Source organism: Pseudopipra pipra, chromosome 8 (assembly GCF_036250125.1).
Source record: "Pseudopipra pipra isolate bDixPip1 chromosome 8, bDixPip1.hap1, whole genome shotgun sequence".
Lineage (NCBI taxonomy): Eukaryota > Metazoa > Chordata > Aves > Passeriformes > Pipridae > Pseudopipra > Pseudopipra pipra.
The window spans coordinates 18903766-18923472 of record NC_087556.1 but is presented as its reverse complement, the minus strand read 5'-3'; the positions used below and the strand labels follow the sequence as shown (position 1 = coordinate 18923472).

At 40.3% G+C, this 19707-nt stretch overlaps 1 protein-coding gene across 1 annotated transcript in view; it reads right to left on the bottom strand.

Annotated features, from left to right (window-relative positions):
- WDFY4 (WDFY family member 4) overlaps positions 1 to 17008 on the bottom strand; it is a 130382-nt gene extending 113374 nt beyond the window's left edge. The window contains exons 1-7 of the mRNA XM_064662793.1: positions 14871 to 17008; positions 9736 to 9997; positions 4644 to 4758; positions 3963 to 4066; positions 2443 to 2589; positions 1875 to 2064; positions 537 to 726 (exon numbers count right to left, since the gene is read on the bottom strand). Coding sequence (XP_064518863.1) covers positions 537 to 726; positions 1875 to 2064; positions 2443 to 2589; positions 3963 to 4066; positions 4644 to 4758; positions 9736 to 9996 — 1007 coding nt within the window. The 5' untranslated portion in view covers position 9997; positions 14871 to 17008. The remainder of the gene's footprint in view (positions 1 to 536; positions 727 to 1874; positions 2065 to 2442; positions 2590 to 3962; positions 4067 to 4643; positions 4759 to 9735; positions 9998 to 14870) is intronic.
- Between the last annotated feature and the right edge of the window lie 2699 nt (positions 17009 to 19707).

Genomic DNA, 19707 nt, shown 5'->3' with positions numbered 1-19707 from the left:
GCTGACAAGGAGAGCAACAGATTCTGCTTTGTACTTTTGATTAGGATAACTAGCAAGGATTTTTCATGATATGTTCATTCTCATCTTGGTTCTGAAGAACATAAACTTTTCAGATCTTAGTTTGGGTGGGCTTTGCTTGCTTGTTTTCTGCACAGCAAGGAGATGGTGTTTCCCTCCCTAGCTGACTGCATTTCTGGATCAAGAATTCCCCTTAACTGAGACAAATGTCTCTGACCTGCATCCCCTGTAATATTAATTGTTGAAGAACCTTTGTCTTGTGTTCAGAAAGTCCCTATCCCACTGCAGACTAACTTCTCCTATACTGTTCTCCTTCTGTTATGGTTTCAGTAGAAAAAGTTATGTACTGCTTCCCTTCCTGAAACAGCAATGACAGACTCAATGTCAAGGTCACTATTACTGGCTCTGCATTCACACAGGATTACTTTTTTGATTCATATTTTCAAAGAGACTTCCATGCATTCTGAAAATGAAGTTTTACCATCCTGTAGAAGCCTACTAAAAACCTCTCTGCTTACCTGAGTAAAAGTTTTAGCAGGAGTTGGTAGCCATCATTACTTTCAAATTCTGTTAATAAAGCTGATGATACGGGATAAGAATCTTTCACAAAGCACAAGACAATACTAGCAGCTTCACACACATCAGAAGCAGGTAGAGTATCAGCCAGTTTAAAGAGATTCTGAACAGCTATTTTAATGCAGTCCACAGCTGTGGAAAAAAACATATAGCAGGTATTTAAGAACTGTCAGTCAAACAAGTTCAAAGTTACTAACAAAAATAAAACAAGTTTGAAAAGTTATTTCTCAGTAAAACAGTAGTCAATTAAGTCTTTTTCTGACAGAACAGATAAGAAGAGATATGAATATCACACTCATTTCAGAAGCTACATGAAGAACACTGATGGCTTTACAGTATGCATGCATTTCTTTGCTTAACCCACAGAAGCTGATTTAGTCTCAGGAGTACAAAACTTCCATCCCATCCACTCACCAAAATTCATTTACAGTGATTCCAGCTGTCTGAGTACAAGGTAAGCAGAGACTAACAAATTTAACTCTCTTTTACTAAGTCAACCACACATTCTGTGCAGAGTTCACAGATTAATTCTTTACTCAATGAGGCATATGTAATGGGGTACACACATTTTGCTCTGAGCAGCGATGCCTAGTTTTCTTGCCTAATCTGACACCCAGTCCTTCCAGGACAGCTTCAAAATGTCTAAACAGGTCTTTCAATGTCACCGAGGAAGCCAAATTTTTAGTTTAAAAAATAAATATACCTATATGCAGTTATTCCATGACAAGGAATACTGACAGTAAGGTTTGCGTTATAAAACTAATTTTTTTCCCTTCTAAGAAATTGAGACTTGTGGCCTTTGCACTTCTCAATAACAATAAACAAATAAACAAACAAACAACAACAAAAAATTCCTTATATTAATAAAGCCTAGGAAGAAATGAGGATGTAACTCATCCAATTATGATGTTGTCCCAAGAGATACTATTTCTCTGGCAGTGCCTCCAGCCCTGTATTTAGTGTTCATGAGTCTTAGGCTCACAGACTCAGTCACATAACTTAAGGAAAAGCATATTACATCTTGCTCTTGCCTACATCAGTGTGATCAAGTGGGATTGTCTCTTGCCTGTAATTTTATTTTTTGTGTAAAAAACCCTTCAGTTCCCAGATGACTATCAGAGCTAATAAAGCTCCTGTCTACAAAGTCAAGAGCCCATTCTTTGCAGTTGACTGACTATCAGATGATGTAGAGGTAAAAATCCATCCTGGGGAGAATCCTTTTGAGAATTCACTCTCAGTGGAACTATGAGGAAAGGAGTAGCCAAATTACTAAACCAAACCTTGTAGGTACATGATGCTGTTTTTGGTCTGAGCCTTTGAAATTGTTCTCAGAACACGGCCTGTAGGTACTTTCCACGACTGACTGCACTGGTCCCAGAGAGAAGCAGTTGCTATAATTAATGATTGAAGCTTATCAGCTGCCAGAAGTTCCTCTACACCTTGTTCCTCTTTGTACATGTTAAGCATTATCTGAAAAGCAAACAAACATCAGCTACAATAAAACCTCTGCAGATATCCAGGAGATGAAGAAAAACCCATTGGCAGAAGGAATTATAAGTTTGATAATAATGTCAGGAGAAAGTAGCAGCAGTGAAATGAACAAATAAAACCACCACTAGGATATTCTTAATGGATTTTTTCCCACTTAAAGTCATATTGTTTTGTTAAATAAAAAAATAAGAGATACAGTGGCATCATCTCAGATTGTTTTATACTGCTCCTGATGCTTGTTCAACAGTTTTCAGTACAAAATTGCTTCTTTTTGTGGCAGTTTGAATCAATCACCAGCTAAGAGCCTAAGTGTATCTGAGTGCCCAGGACAAATGAAATCCCAGAGGCACATCTCACCTCAACAAGCATTTCCTGAGTTTGGGTGTCATCCTCACTTGTCTCTCCATCATCACTGGTTTTCTTCAGAGGAAAAGTGAAGAAAAGGTACAGGCACTGCATCAGAGCAGCTGGAAGTCCAGATCCAATGATGTTCCATAAGGTTCTCTAAGTAAGCAAAATAAAGATCAGTCCCTCCAGAAGCTGACCACAGTTTTCTTGTGCTTCTACACACTGAGAGTAATCATGGCAGATGAAAGAGCTACTTGAGCATTTTATTCTTATGAGTACTCCAGGGTACACAAGACTGGCTATCATACAGCATGGCTGTACAAATCCATTTGGCAGAAGTAAATACACTAACCATGTGTTGCCATAGATGTTCCCAGGACTTCCCACTACAGCCTTGACAGAGATTCTATGTCCTGCATATAGAGACCTACAGTCAATAAAGCACACAACCTGAAAACTATCAGCTGAACCAGCAGCAAGGCCAGGGACAGACAGTGCCCCCTTTATCATTAGTTTCCAGGACACCCTGCAGCTACAGAGGCCTGGTATGTCAAAAGCATGAATTCTTCATTCCCTCCTTGACTCAGCATGACAGCAATTTAGCTATAATGCCTTTGTTTTTTTTAACTGCACACACACTTCTAATTATAGGATTCATAAATGCAAGAGACAGTTTCTTCATAGTGTTTCTCAACATTTATTCTTGTTTTCACCATGGCTGTGTACAACTTCCAGAGAAGTCCCAGTGTGTGTGCTTGGCATACAGTAATCAGAGCAAAAACCAGAAGCAAATTAAACAGAAGAATGAGGTTTGTGATATGAAGTTTTGTGAGTGTGTGTGCTACAAAAAATAGCAGTGTCTTAAATCTGTGAAAAACACAAAGCTCATCAGAAACTTCATGCTGTAACTAACTATATATAATTTTATGGAGGTCCTTTTGACACAGAACATGTTCCCTAGAATCTGACAGAAAAATTTTATTTTTGTGTGTTTGAATAAGACTCAACTAAATGTCATGGATAAACACATCACTGATGCCCATCAGCAGGCTGTACTGCTGATGCCAGTCCGCATTCAAGATGGCTGTAAATGTAGAATTTGTGAAATGCTTCAAAGCAAGAGTCTACCAGGATGGAAAATTCAACCGCTGCATTACCAGGTATACAGGTCCCTACTAGTTACCTTTTTGATATGTAAATTGGAGTGATAAAGAAAGGCTGAAGAGCAGTAATACACAAGGGGGGGGGGGGGAGGAAAAGAAAAAGCAGAGGAACACTAGAAAAAAATAGCTGTCTGATCATCAAAATGAAAAGGGTATCTGAAAGCACATAGTGTTTACTTCTCTCTTTCAGAAAAGCCTGGCCTATAGACCTGGTGGTGCATCCTCTGACTGTACACCCTGGGCATACTGAAGCTCCAAGTATTGGGGATAATGCAAACACTGAGACTTAGGTGTCCCACTGTTGGGGTGGCTACACAGTTCCTCTGAAATAAAAAGAAAAAAGTCCTCTGTAGTAATTTCTCTTACCAAGTCAGTCTGTGAGAGTAGATACACTGATTTCAGGAGCAAATGGCCATCTTCTGCTTCCACTTTCTGTAGCAGGAATTGCTCCAAAGCCAGACGAGCTTCTTCTGTTACCACAAAAACATAAATCAAAGATGAAAATGCTGTGTTGATGCAGATTCTTAACAGATCTGACAAATTTAACAAAATTACAGTAGCAGGAGTCCACTGAATGAACAGAAAGACATAAAATTATTTTGATCCAGCATCAGGCTCAGGTCAGTTCATGTAAACTATGTCTCAAACTGAGAAATTTCACTGGGAATACCAGCTCAGTTCACGAAGCCGGTCAGCTGACAGTCCAAAGAATGTACAACAGCCATCAGGAAAGCCATGTGTGGCTGGCAGTATTTTTCTCATTAAAGAAAGCTCCTCAGAATAGTGTGTAACCTACTCTTTAACTCTTAATGCATTATACATTATACATTTCCAGCTACAGAAGTTCCAAACCCAAGATCAGCAAGGCCAGGTCTCCAGTGCAATCACCTAAAACAAGTGATTGCACTGAAGCTCACACCTACTGAAATATCTGGCTTGATACACAGCATTTTCCTATTCCCTCTTTATTTCCAGCACAGAGGACAGCTGAAAGACAGCACATTTCCAGAACAAGTGAATCCAGTGGATATGGTATGGGATCCTTACCTGCAGGTTTGCCATTGAGGGTCCTCCTAATTTCTTTAGTCAGAAGCTTGGAAACCTCACTGGCTAACAGCTGAATGTTGGGGAATACGACAACTCCAGCAGACTGTTCCCAGGCCTGAAATCCAAGCATAATTGTTAAGTCTTTCTGACATATCATGTCTTTGGTAGACTGACAAATACTAATAAATATAAAGAAAGAACGATAAAGCTAACAATCCCCTGCAAAATTCCCTTTCTATCCAGTATAGTCCATTAAGCAGCCTTTTCCAGACAGGAAGGAGTATAACACTACAGATACAGAAGTCAACCCTTTGAATCACATAACACACCTACTAGAGAGCTTTTACAGTATTTTCTGCATTGAGTACAATCAAAACAATGTAAATATTTGTCATACTCTCTGTCACTAATCCTTTGTATCAAAATTTATGCTAGTCCCTTTCAAAATACAACATAAACACCCTGAAGAAAAACAAATTTATAGACAAATTTATAAACATTTTATAAATAAATGTATTATTTACTTGTTCAAGAACGGACAAGCAATTAAATGAAAAGCTTACTAGATAACAGCAAGACTTGTTAATTCTCAGAGTTTGGCAAACAGATCCCCTCTTAAACGTAACTCTGCCTTTGGGGAAAAAAAATTCAAGAGCAATAAAAAAAAAATTGCAGCAGACTACTACTATCACATCCAACTGGCCTCCAACAAGCAGGTACCATTACTTTTATACAGAGCATCTAATGCTGTAAACATTAATGTATTAGCAACAGTTCAGCATTCACCTCTAAAAACCAGCCTGAGACACCTCTGTCCCCAGGAACCTTGAAAATTTCTTTACAAAAGTCTCCTTCTAGAAGCTCTGAAAAATCACACTGTAAGCTCAGATTATAAAAGGAAGGTAAGAAAAATAATGACATTTTCCTAAAATAGTTTGGAGCAAATATAATATTGTCTGCCAACAAATAAGTGCAACTCTTTGTAAAAGAAGATCTACAAATATTTCCTTCCCTACCACGCTTTCAACTCCTTGTTATTTCATCATGGATGGCAGCTTGTGGACAAGCTATTTTTTTCCCCATGTAGTGCCAGTTGTCTGTCAGTAATCAGGCAAGCACCTACTTTTTATTTCATTTTACTGCAGCCAACACAGTAAAACGCACCCAACTTTTCTTTCTGTGCTACAAGAGTGAAATGCAATTGCACAGTGTGCCTATCAATAATTTTCAATCAATCAATCCATCAATCATATTAAAAACAAACTAGTTTTTCAGATTTTGACCATAAGTTATTTGCAGAGATACTCAGTTGTGAGTAAGATCCATCAATTCCTCCACTTTTGATGCAGAAGGCAGGGAAGATATATAAAGAACAGAAGCAAGCTGAGCAAACACAATGACAAGAAACCTACAGCCACTTCACGATATACAATGCTTGTCATTAAGCTACACCCTTTCTCAGAAAAAAAGCAGTGATAAATCCCTGCCCCTCTTCCTCAAAGAGGAACATCCACAGCCCTTCAGAAAGGCCTTGTTATACCTACTCTTCTGCTAACAGAAAGAGCAGGATAAATTTTAGGATTTGAGACCATACACAGCAGAGAGCAGTAATCAAATGTTCATAGCAATGCTACCAGTCCTTCTCCCTACAAACCAGGCCACTAATGTTCTGATTTAATTTTATTGGTGATCATTCCATGGGTCAGACATCAATCTTTAGAATACACTGCCCTTTAAGAACAGACCTAATTATTTCCATATTCATGTTTGAGCCTATAGAAGATCTGTATCTGAAAGCATATTAACCTGACTCCATTCCAGGATGTCTGCCTTCAGGCGAAACTCGAATAATATGGTATCAACGTAATATGATTTTCTTTCTTCCTCTTAAGTCTGTTTCTACATGTTTAAGATTCTGTCACAAGTTCCCCGTGTCTGCTTTTACCATCTGTCCTTCCTACTCCATAGTTCATGGAGAGATGTTAGTTCAAAAGCCAGCCATGCAATAGAACATTCTGATACTTTCTGAGGCACTGAGAAGGAAGACACAGAAGGCACATTAAAATGACTCCCTGGGCCTGAATCACAAGCAGATGGCTAACATTTTCCTCCTACACCTTTTCTTTCTATGTCAAGGAGTATCAATGAGTAATGAGCCCCCATATCCGAGGTGTCTCCTGGTTAGTGCCCCCTCTCTCCAGCCAACTGAGTAAGAGCTAAAGATCTCTTAAATCAATGATGTAAGGCTAAAATGCTCTAGTCACACTTCTAAACTTAAATGCCTGCAAAGCCCTGCAAAGCTCCACTAGTACATCTAAGAAAAGTGGGGGGAAGAATCTCTCTCTGGGGCATAAAATCAAGTGTTAAGCTAATGAAAAATTCATATCTCCATTCTGAATATATTCTGTAGCCAAAATTTCCTTCAAGAATTTTAAATCCTCTTTTTGCAAGCCTTACTGCAGTTCAGGAAATCCGTTTCTATAACCCTAAAGTGTGTGAAGTTCAGCCCTCCAGAAAGGAGACATGCAATGTGTATGCATATGTACAACATTGCCAGCCCCTCAGCAATACTCACCTTGCCTCCTGAGAACAATTGTCCTTTGACACACTGGTACTAAATTTTATTTCTCACGTGTCATGATAAATAAGCAATTTCCTTCTTTGCCGTCCAATTTCAAATTCCTAAGACTTCTAGATTTTATAACTTTTATCACCTTTGTTCAGAAACAACTCTCTCAGTCCTTTGAAAATTACCGCCACGTGAAAGGCATCCTTGTTATTCATAGTTAATGATCAGCAAATGTAAATATGTTGTATATAATCTTATCACACCAAGACTTGCTTACTTCATGTTCATTATGTGGTATTCAAAAACTAAAGCTGCAAGACAACTCAGAAACATGGAGATCTTGGAATTTCAGTTTCATTTTAAGTTTGAGGCAGGAAAAGCTCAGCAGAAGAATTCCACAAAAAGCCTTTTGCTTACAAGACGGGGAGGGAGCAGTTTGGAGAGACTATCTTCCACAGCAAAGCCTGTCTTCATTGGGATGAATTAATACCCTCAAAAGATAAAGGATGTGTGTTTTCCATGGACCTTCAAGAAGAAGGAAGACAGGAGGACTGAGAACAGTACAGAAAAAAAAAAAATAGATGACTGCTGCTCCAAGCACAAAGGTTGTTAGTGTGCTGCCTCAAAAAAAACAGAGAAATTTTCAGCATGCCATTTTAAAAGCAGACTTATGGAAAGGAAAGGTGCTCCTCTACAGAAAACTGTCAGACTATCAGTCCTGATCTGACTTTGAAGAGCATTCTTTGAAGGCTGAGAAAGGAACACTGCCCCTTTGCAAAGACAGAAATTTTGTGACCTGATAAAGCAGTGGTGAGCTCCCAAGATAGCAAAGCCTGCCCTGGCACATGTAGTGTTATACGCAGAGAGAGAGATTAATTTCCAGTGACAGGCTCATATGCAGAACAGCTCTTCTGTTCAAATATAGCCTTTGGTTCAGAAGGGGCACTCCTCTATGCAAACAAATCCAGAAGTTGAGAGGAAGTGGTGAAAAGTGAAATTTGTTCAATAGTCATAAAGTCTCTGTAGGATCATTTAGATTTATTAAGAAGGTCACTTCTGAGACTCCAGGCTATACACTCATTGCCTTTTGAGATCCCTCCACTCATTTTGTCTGCACTGCCTTGGACCAGGGCAAGCTTGTACTCAAACACAGCAAACTCTTCACCATAGGCACTGCCAGATCCTACCCATAACTCAATTGTTTTAATCAGACTGACACCAGTGAGTGCCCTGTTTCAGTGCTGTTCACTGACACCATCATCTACAGGGATTTCACTGTGCACCAGGACTTACAAGTTTCATGCTCCATCCAGCTGAGTGAAACGTTTATGACTATCTGGAAGTTATTCCTGCTTTACTGTCATGGACACCAAAGATTTCACAACCCTGAACGCAGTGAATTTCCTACACACTCCGTTCAAAATGTCAGTCCAGAGTATCACCTTTTATGTCTCACAGTACTTCCATATAAAGAGTGACCATGCATTAACTTTTTTTTCTTCACCTACACACTGGCTACTTTTTAGAAAACCAGCTCAGCTAGGTAGGGAACAGATGTATCTGAGTTTGGTCACTCAAGAATACTGAAAAATCACAAGTACAGACAATTGAAATATACCATCACTAAAATATGGTTTCACCAAAAAGATGCTTTTGGTTTTTTTCTGAAAGACACAGTGAGAGAGTGTAAAAATGCAGATTTAATACTCATAAATACCCAATGTAATTAAATAGAAAAACAATTCTTCTGTACTACTACATCACCACAGTATATTTAAATATGGTCCAAGCTTTCTGCTTTAGTCAGTATATGCTCTGCCATTCTATCACTGTATGGTCCACTCAAACAGTGTCCTGTATATTTCACAGACTCTAGCAAAGAAAACCAACCCATAAGGCTCCCGTTCACTACAGAGCTCTTCTAATTTCTCCTTTTAACATGGCCATCTCAGAAACTGTTGGCTGATGGAAGGTCTAGGGAATGGGGAATGCTAACTAAAATGTTCTGGTTCTCAGCTGTGTCCCTCACCCATGGCATGATCTTCTTCTCCTCGTTCCATGTCCCTAACACAAATCCTCTCTCAAGCACTAAAATTAGACATCAGCATGGTCATTAACCCCCAAATTCCATCTTAAGACTGTATTCCTGCATTTCTCCTAACTGGCTGCATGCCACAATCACATTTTCCTAGACTGAAAGTGTGCTCAGCCTCCCATTAAGTAATAAAATACATGAGACAGACATGAAGTGATCTCTTCACTTCGAAAGATGCCTGTCTCATCAACATATTCCTTGCCTTCAAGAATAGAATTTAGCCACTCAGGAAAGTAAAACAGTGTTCCCTCATACACTTTTCTCATACTAACTCAGCAGGTTAGGTAGATGGAAGGAGGAGTACTTTTACTCCCAATGGAGTAAAAGCATCACCTAGACAAAGGGATCCTGCTTCAATTAACTGGCAGTTCGGGTGACCACAGAATGGATAGGGCAACAGAAACTCAAATTAACATCCTTGAACAAACCTTTAAGAAGAGGGGAAGGAAGTCCAGCAGCCTTCTCTGTTGATCCTCTGGGACAAGAAATGGAGCCACCTGCTCATACTCTACAAATTGTTTGCCTAGAGTCTCCCACTGGAGGGTATGGCTCTGGGGCAGCTTGTCCTTGCTGTGTGCAGGCTTCTCCAGCTCCTCTGCTGTGTCTCCATCACCAGGGCTTTGCTCTTGCTGTCCTGCTTTGTAAGGTGCATCCTCCAGCTGCCATGTGAGTTCAGCTGCTTTGTCCATGCTGAGATGAGACCAGATAAAGATACTGTGTTATTTACAGTTAGATCATCTCTTACTGTTAAACCCTCCCATGGAACTAGACACTGACAGTTTTAACTGTTGGAGTTAGAGAGTTTAGAAATATGGAAATGCTCTCAGTCATTGATTCTTTTACAATTCTAATGGCAAAGCACCCTGCTTCTGGACAAGAATATGAGCAAGCTGTCTGCCATGAGACATGTGCATGTGCTACATAACTCATCTGGGCTTTGACAGCAAATCTGTATTCCAGCCCCAGCTTTGCCACTGAGCCAGATCCTCTCCCTTATACTTCAGTCACCCCAACTGTAAAACAAGTTATAATTATTACCATCATCAGATCTTCAACAGAAGAGCACTAGCCAAGAGCCAGGTTACACATTTCATTTAGTATGGATGCTAAATTAAGCTGCACATCACTGATACACGCCCTACCTAGGGTGGGGCTGAAGCCCTGTCTGGGAGCTGTGTGGAAAAGCCAAAGGTTCTCCACATGGGTGTGCTGGCCCAAAGAGACAGCCAGATTCAGCTCTTCTATATGGCCGACATACAGCTCTGTACAATAAGTAGGTATTTTCACTACAACATTACTTGTTTTGCTGATCCTGCAAACTGAAGTGGATATTCCTCATTGAAGGAGCATGGTGCTTCTAGAAGTCTCATTTCCACCAAATTTAATTTAAAATTAGTCCATCTTGCACTATAGGTAGGGGAATCCTTCTGGTACAACTCATCTCAACCCCAAGTCTTCTCATCTACTTTACAGCTCTGTTTTCATCCATAGTCTTCTGGGAGGTCATTGACACAGCCTTGAATCCATAGCAGCTCCAGTCCTCTGCCATAGCCTTCTGTGAGCTCACCCTGCTATGTTGAGCCTACATAATGACAACACTTACACCAATGGAAATCAAGCTTCTCCAGTTTCCACCAAAGTCATCCATACGCTTATTGGTATCTAGGTCATTGTCTGACTATTCAAAATATGACAGGACAAATTATCACAGTGTGGGTAGGCAGATGGAAGTCATCAAAATTAATGTAGCTCACTTTACTTACCAAGTATATTGTCTTTAAAGAGCCTAGAAGAATCTTTAACACATAATTACACCCCCCTCAAATAAAAACGTCAATGTAGCTTCATTTCTAGGAAATAGGTTCTTTCTCTACAGTGTCTCTTTGATTGCCACTCTAGCTTGTCAATAAAAATGCCAAAAAGCAAATATAACTAAAAAACTGAGTCAGATCTGCACTACCAGTACAAATATCCATTAAAATAAATTTTAAAAGAGTATTACAAGCTTGGTTTAGAATTATAAGCCAATGCTACATTTGGGATTCTCTTCCTTCACCTTCCAAAAGTTACGCAGTTAGTTAGCTTACTGCTTGCATTCTGCCCACTCCAGGCCAGATGAATCAGTTTCCCTTCCACACTCACGCAGCAGCTCCACACTGTGCAGATGAAGAGCATGACATTATCTTGACACTGTGCACCACACCACCTGCAGCAAGCTGACAGTCCCAGCAGACACCTCTGCCTGGATGTAAATGCCGAGCCTTCACAGTATGGCAGAGGCTAATTCACTCTACCACAGCCCATACTCTGTCCTTTGTGGGAGATGGAGGGCTATGAAATTTTGATCAGCCTCCAAGGAACAGTCAATCTAAAATTTCCTACCTCAACAACATTTTGTGTTTCACTGCTGTTGTTTTCTCTAATTATCTGTGTTAAGACAACACAGCCTTGTGAGCAGAAAAATTGTGATGACTGTCTGCATACAGTAAACAGGAAGACTCTGTTCCTCATGACTGTGTGGGAGTTACATTTGTCATATGTTATACTTAAATCTGGTGTGGGATTTTGGCCTGCTTGAGTCATCATGAAGCTGTACAGTGTGTTGATTGAGGAAGCCTGGGTACTGTTCTAGGGGCTTCAGTGAGCATAGTTCACTTATGCTGCTCTCACATCCCAAACAGCAGCACCATTCTCTCCCTAAAGGAAATGTCTCACCTTGGAGGCTACTCTGCTAAGCCTAAATCAATGCTAAGCAACAAGTAACTCATTCCCAGTGCCTACACTCAACCTTTGTCATTTGCATTGAGAAACCCAAAGTTCTTTACAGAGGCATTCTACAGATGGTGAAACTAAGTCAGAGAGAGGTGAAATGAAGTGCCTACGCTGGCCTCAGAAGGTCCATGACTGACCAATCAACTTCCTATATTGCACTGCATAAGTATGGCCCTGCAAATGTTTTAACCATTTTTCTCTCTTTCTATTCACACTTCACTGAACAGGCCTCTCTTGTCAGTGTCACAGCTAAAGCAAGCGGGGATGGTCACTCAAAAAATGTTTGCTCTGTGAATCCATGCAGTGAAAGAGTTCTTCCCATCTCCACAGAAACTCTCATAACCAGATATGCACACACAACTTCATTAATGAAGACCTAATTGTAGCAGGCTATGTAAGACCTCTAAGTGTATGTGGAAATATTTAATCTCCAGAAATACATGAAAGCAAAATGAGGATTATTATTTTCCTTATTATTTGTTCCAAACTATCCGGACTACAAAAGACATATTAAGACTAAATATCAGTCCTCTGGTATTAGTCTGTTGACTCCACTTGCACTATCTGCTTTAAATATTACTTCTCCTAATAGCCTTTTCTTGTGTCTATATTTTGATTAAGACTTCTAAGTCCTTTACATTTGCTCTTCTTCTTAGAGGATAATTATTCTTCTAGACTAACCACAAAATCACAGGGTCCAGCATTCAAATATCTTTGGTATTAAGGATAGATTAGATATTTTGAAAACATCTTATATGTTGTCTCTCTTCTACACTCCACCATTTGTTTTGATCCTCATGTAAGTTAAGAGCTTATTTCAGCTTTGATAAGTTTCTTAGTTTGATTCTTAAGTTTGATACTTTTTGATAAATATCACAATGATACAAAAAGTAAAGTCTAAATAATAAAGGTTTTAGAAGACATGAAAGTCAAAATGTTTTAAATAAATCTGATGCAATCATTCAGAAAGTAGTGAGAGGAAATGCAACTTAATCATGTATTTTCCCTTTTTTTCTAAATGAAGTTCATGTGAAATCACACAGCAATGTTGCTATGTCTTTTTAGGCTGAAAAGACAAAAGGGAAGAAAGGCCTGACCTAATCTGGCAGAAGAACTGGCTGAACACTGTTACTAACAGCTTACTAGTTGAACAAACATGATTTTTTAAATGACAGTTTATTTATCTGTGATTACCTCCCCCAGCAGTTCAAAGAAGGATCCCATTCAGCTACAAAATCTCAATTTGCACCAAGATCAAGAAGTTTACTTATACATTTAAAATCACTTGTTATCACAGCCAGATGGTTGACCAAAAAACAATCAATCTTACACCATATTTCAGAGATTGATCCACTTTTTTACAGTAAGTATCTGCAAAAAATGTTAGATATTTGAATGCACAAGGAAATCTTTAATCTCCAGAAGTACATGAAAGCAAAATAAAGACTACAAATTGCCTCCTTATTTACTCCAACTGTTCTAATGACAAGAAAAATATTAGACTAAATATCAGACTTCTACAACTACCTGCTTTAAATATTCCTTCTCCTAATAGCCTTTCCTTAACTATTAAATCCTAGGATTCTGGTGACTGTCAGAAACACACATCTCAGAGCATCCCAAAAATCCACTGTGTGATACTCCTTTATAACTCTTTCCTTTCTCTGGCAGCTAAGATGACTGTTTAATAAACACAGTTATGACAGTTAATAATTTTAAAGGCTAAAAACAGGGATGCCACTACCTCCCAAAGAAAGCTGTCTGATGCCATAACAGATCCAAGCAATAGCAGGCATCATTTATTTTTTCCATGAAACACGATATATCACAAATTCTTGTTCTCTTCCCATTCAGTCACGAACTCCCTCCTTGTGGCTCACATCACTCTGTGTTCACAGGAATCACAGCACCTCAGAATGAACAGTGTGCCAGATGCTGTCCACCTACTACCCTCTTACCTTTGTCCCTCCTATTCACCCTGGTTCTTCCTCCCTGAACTCCTTCTGCCTTCCTCATCTACATCTATCAGTTCTATTTCTCATAGTTCATGAGACAAACTGAACAAACACCACCGAAAAGATTTACACTTAAATGTCACTATTTACGTTCTCCAATAAGAGGACTGCAATAACTTAAATCAAGTTGCAAAATTAAATTTCCTACCCAACCTTGCCAGTTCCATCTAATCAAAAATTTACAGGGCAAGGTATTCTCTCTTCCTATGTTCTGGCACAGTGCTTTGTACAATAGGATCCTAATCTGGCTGGTGCCTTGAAATACAAATCACTGACAAAATTCAAGTAACAGAAGGGTTTTAAAACACTTTTCAACTTAGAGAAGCAGAGATATTGGGTATACTCTCTTTTGAGATGTGGTCCTCCTGGAAGTGATGTCCCCATCTCAAGAGCAAACAGAATGCTTCTGTTCAGTCATGGACAATATAGTAGTAACAAACTCAAGGACTAAGACCAGAGTAATTCTGACCATCTCAAAACAACAGCTCATTAGATAAGGACATTCAGTTAAATCATATCTAACAAGTCTTCACTAGTAGCAGCAACAGATCTACAATCCTTAAATCTGCAATCCTATTATCATCTCTAGATTAAATGATACAAGCAAACCACTGATTCTTTTTCCTCTTTGAACTGCAGTTTGGGGCGAACTGACTGAAATCTTTGCTATTTGAAAATGGTCCTACTGTAACAAAGCAGTTGCAGATAATACTGCAGTTTCCTTCAACATTAAACAGTCTGTTCCTTTTGCTTTCACAGCACATCTCTTGACATACCTGGGCTCCTAGATTTGGCAGCTCCTGTTGCAGTCAATAACCACATCCAGAAAGAGTGTTACTGTTTCTGTCCTACTAGGCATCTTGCTGCATGCAGCAGCTCCCACTCTGCTCTTTAAACTTTCCACTGTGAATCACCTGATTAGCTGCTGCACTTACTTCCTGAGGAAAGCAGAAGTGAAAAGCAAATGAACCACAGCTCAGGACCCACCAAGCTCCCAAAGCAACTTAGAACAGCTCAGCTAACACACAAACCTGGCACGCATAGCATGCTTCTGCCCGAGTCAAGAGTAACCAGGTATTTTGCCCTCTGTACCATATTCACAAAGCAGGGGGGTGAGGGGGAGTTGGATTTCTTTAATTTTGTTTTTAAATTTAATGTTTGCAAAACTACTAGAGGAATACAGCACCACAAAGCTCATGCTTTCTGTGCAACAATCTGGGCCCAAAGGTCAGGCAACTGTTGGAGTCCTTCCTCAAATGCAGCACCCTTAAAATAAATCCATTTGAATGCTGAGGTGAATGCTTGTCTCTGATCTCTCTAGTAAAATGGTCAAGGCAGCTACTCAGATCAAGAGGCAAAAAAGCACTATAAGCTCATTGACAACATAAATGAACCTAGATAGCTATGGGCTTGGGGGAAGATTATTTCTCAGTTTTCTAGTTGCTTTTTTTGTTTCATACATGTGAAAGGCTTTATAACTGTTTTGTAACATGAGGTGGAGTTCAAACATTTTTACATGGGAAATTCAAGTGTTTCCAACTGCTTCTCCCCAACAATTTTATGGTGACCTTGAGAATCAGTGAGATCATGGCCTTACAGTGACTGAAACCTGAGGGGATTTTATCCTAGGTGGCTAAAGCCATCGGTTTCTCTTAACATCTATTTCACTCAAATGCTTGAAAAAGTGTTCAGGAGGAAAACTTAACTTTCTCTTCAAGCTAGGCTCCAATTTAGCTGGATAACATGCAGCTAATCCAGGCTGAAGACTCCTGATAAGTAACAAACAGGACAGCAATTGCATATACACCACAGGCACCTCTCTTGATGCACTGGTGTTCCTGGGACAGAACAATCCCAGAGGACTGTTCTCATCCCTTCCAGTAGAAATGCATTGTATTAATAGAAAGATAAACAATAGAGGCAGCTGCAAAATCACGGGTTTAGTTCATCCGTTTATGGATTACACCAGGAATTAAACCTCTCTGTAGCTTTGTTACTAAATTTTGGAAAGCATTAGCTAAAATAAGTATAATCTACAGGGTGTTTTCCAAGAAGATACAAGGTCACACTGAGCTACCCACACCCAGGGCAAGCTCCAGTGAATGTTGCATTTGGCCACTTCAGTGAGCACCATTGAGCTCAGTGCTGCACTGGCATGGCTGTGAGACCTCTGGGCTGCTCTGAGCACGGGCCAAGCAAGCTCATGCAGCCTGTGAAAGGCCCTCCCAACATATCCACCATTTTTCTGCCTTAGGCCACTCACATATTAGCTGATATGTTCCCAGTGGCAATCTAGCCACAGTGGAGAGATGAATGGCAGAAGCACAGAGACCAGAAGGGAATATTAATACCAACCCACCCAGAGAGAACATCATTGTCTTCAACTTCCTAACTCAGAAACAAGCCTAAAAGTGTTCTATTTCCACCCTTTTACTGTCAGTTTAAAAGCACAAAACAAAGGTCATTTGCAGCAGCTCCTCTATGCTGTTTGATCAGAGAGGTTTATTTCCCAGGAGCCTTCCCTATCCAGTGGTACCTCCTCACTAGATGCTGTTAGGAGTCAAGCAGGCACACAGTCGTTAGTAGATTTCTAATCCACACAGCAGAGGAAGCACCATTTCTCTTTTTCACTCTGCACTAACTGCTGCTGGGCCTGAAAGTCCAGTTTCAACACGCACACCCACTTAATCTCTGCTTCACTGGAGCAAAACAGATGTAACCAAATTATCTGCAGTAAAAATAACTCAAGGGGTAAAGACAAGCATATAGATAATGTAGTAGGAGACAGTGTCACAACGCCCTTTGCCAGTTTGGGTTGTTTATATTAAAAGCCCCTTGCACTGTGCCTCCACCTACAAAAACAGAGATAAAAATCCTTCCTTTCTTCGTCCTTTCCCCCATAGTCTAACAGGATTAAAAAATATGTCTCCCACATACTTGCATTTGCATCTACGTGCAGGGCACCTAGTTCAAAGGAAACCTCATCTTGGTTTAAGGTACCTAGAAAGGGCACTAAACCTCCTGGTCCAGGAGCTAGCTCTTCCAACACCGGATGGAAACTGTATCTGGTAATGCAGCGCTCTGATGTAGATCATGCATGTCCCAGTGGAGATGGTGTCCTGCCTGAGCCAGACATACAGTGGGCTTCCTGAGGCAAGGATTTGGAGATAACTACAAGGTCCACCTGTCTCACAGCATCAAATAATTTCCCTTATGTTGACTCCTGCCAAACCTCTCTCTCCTTTGCCAATCCAACTTCCACACACAAGTGGAAAAACCCTGATTCATGCTTTACATTAATGATACCACTAACACCAAAGTATCTTAATTATTTTAGTGGTTGAGAACGACTAGAATCACAGGACTTGAGGCTGCAGGTCAGTGATTGCAGGATTCTCTAAAAACACAAGTTGCAGTATATTTCAGTTGCATTAGTTTCACCAAGTGGCTTACTGGTTACAGCAAGAACAGACATGTCCTTTGGCTGCTGCTGTGCAGTTGCCATTGCCCAAGGGGCTCATAGTCCAGCCCAACTGCAAACCCAAGTGCGATGGAGCTTTGCTGAAAAGCCTGTATTTCTCTCTCTGGTAAGTTTCTCTCCTTGTAGACATAAAAAATAAAATTTAGCTGAATTTGCTGAGACAATACATTTTTCTGCTGCACATTCATAACCTCCAATGTGGTGGCGGGGGGGAAAGTCAGTTAAACACATGTCCCTTTCAACATTTCAGTGTCCAAAAGTTGAATTAGCTGCAGGTTTTTTTCCACTCATTGCCTTTCTTGCTAAAATCCATCTTTTTTCTTGGTAAAAAGAAAGTTGATTAAAAAATGTTCATAGCGTCATTTCTCATTTCTTTAGGGAAGCGGCTGTGTTTCATTTTCCTCCCCTCTTTTCAGTGGCAGAACAGAAGCTGACAGAGAGACCGCAGAAAAAGTCAATGCAAAAATTTAAACCATCTGCTTAACCATCATTTTCACTCGTGTTTTTTCTCAGCAAACCTTGAAATCTGCAATAAAGGATGCATTCAGCTTCTTCGGCACATCTTCCCAAAGAAGCAAAAGCAGTGGGCTATGCAGAAGCAGCAGGAGCCTGAGCAGCTCGGCTCCTCTCCCTCTGGCACACGCACAGGGTAGGCTGGGGCAGCAGGGGTATCATTCTCTTTGGCCAGGTTTTCCCTGGAGGACAAAGCCCTTGGGAGGTGGGAAGGAAAAGCCAGCGTCTGCCAGGGCTGCCAGACAGCCCCGAACTGAGCCAGGGCCCTTCCTGCCCATGGCTGCTGCCCTCAGGCAGCATCACCACCTTTGAGGAAAAGAAGGCAGCATGTGCCCGTGCACAGCCACACCGCACAGATGGGCACACTTGGGCACCTGCACAACTAAACTTTGGCTTTAAATTAAGTGGAGCTCATACTGATGAAGCCATGGGATTGGCAGCTAGTACAGACACACAGCATATCCACAAAGCAATGTTTCCTGCCCTGCTGCCTGCCAGCTACCCCTGGCACCTGAGCGCTCTTACCAGAGAGACCCAGTCACCCCCCACTACACTGGCACCATGACTGAGGGGTGTAAAAGGACAGAGCAGTTTGCAGCCTTGGTCCTGGAGTCAAGCTCCTAACTTGACTCAGGAAGGGGTTCCATTACCTTCCCCAGCATTTCCGCCTGAGCAAGGCCAGGCATTTTGCAGCCCTTCTTCTGTGCCTCCTGGCACCCAGCCTGCACCTGGACATTGGTAAGGTTTCATTAGCAGTAGCAACATTGTTTGGTAAGCATAATTTGTGACATAAACTTCTATTTCAAAAAGTTTCATTGGAAATTGGAACAAATTCCCTTCATCAACACAAATCTGTAAATCAAAATGGAATTTTTTCCAATGCTTTTGTTTTTTAAACAGGAACAAATCGAAGTTTTCAACAGCCTGCATCCTACAGGTCAAGCTGTAGCAGTGCTTTTCAGCCTTTTGAAATATGTGCAATTCCGAAGTAGTTTCCTACAAACCCCTACACAGCACATGTAAGTCTGCTGCTTGACAGCTTCCCCCTTTGTTAAACTTTTTTGGCTATGTTAAAAGCATTCGGGGGGAATCACTGGATGATACAATCACAGAAATACCCGAAATAGTTTTAAACTACATTTTAAAAAAATTCTATGCATGACTTAATGCCACCAAAATTATTCCAGAGTTATTAAAACATCCACTTTTAAAAACACAAGAAAAAAGAAGCCTCTTTTAAAAATGGGTTTGTAACAAAAGTGAAAACATTTTTGTTTGAAACTGTCAGACCCAAACATCTTGACCAAATGAACAGAATATTTTTTCCCCAGAAGAAAGAAGTATCAAATATAACAGTTCCTCTGGGAAACTGCTATTTTGATTAAATGTCACCTACTGACTAGAAAAATGTGCAGGAAAATTTTAAGGCAGCTTGACTGAACACATGATCTCCACACTGGAAGGCATATTAGTCTAATGAGATTGAGGAAGTCGGAAGGCTAACACAAAATATAATTGGCATACCAATGGCATGCCCCCTCCTGTAGCCCAGATTAGCTCTCCACTACAGGATACACAGGAATTCATTGTTTTCACGATCAACTCAAAAGTTGTTGAAT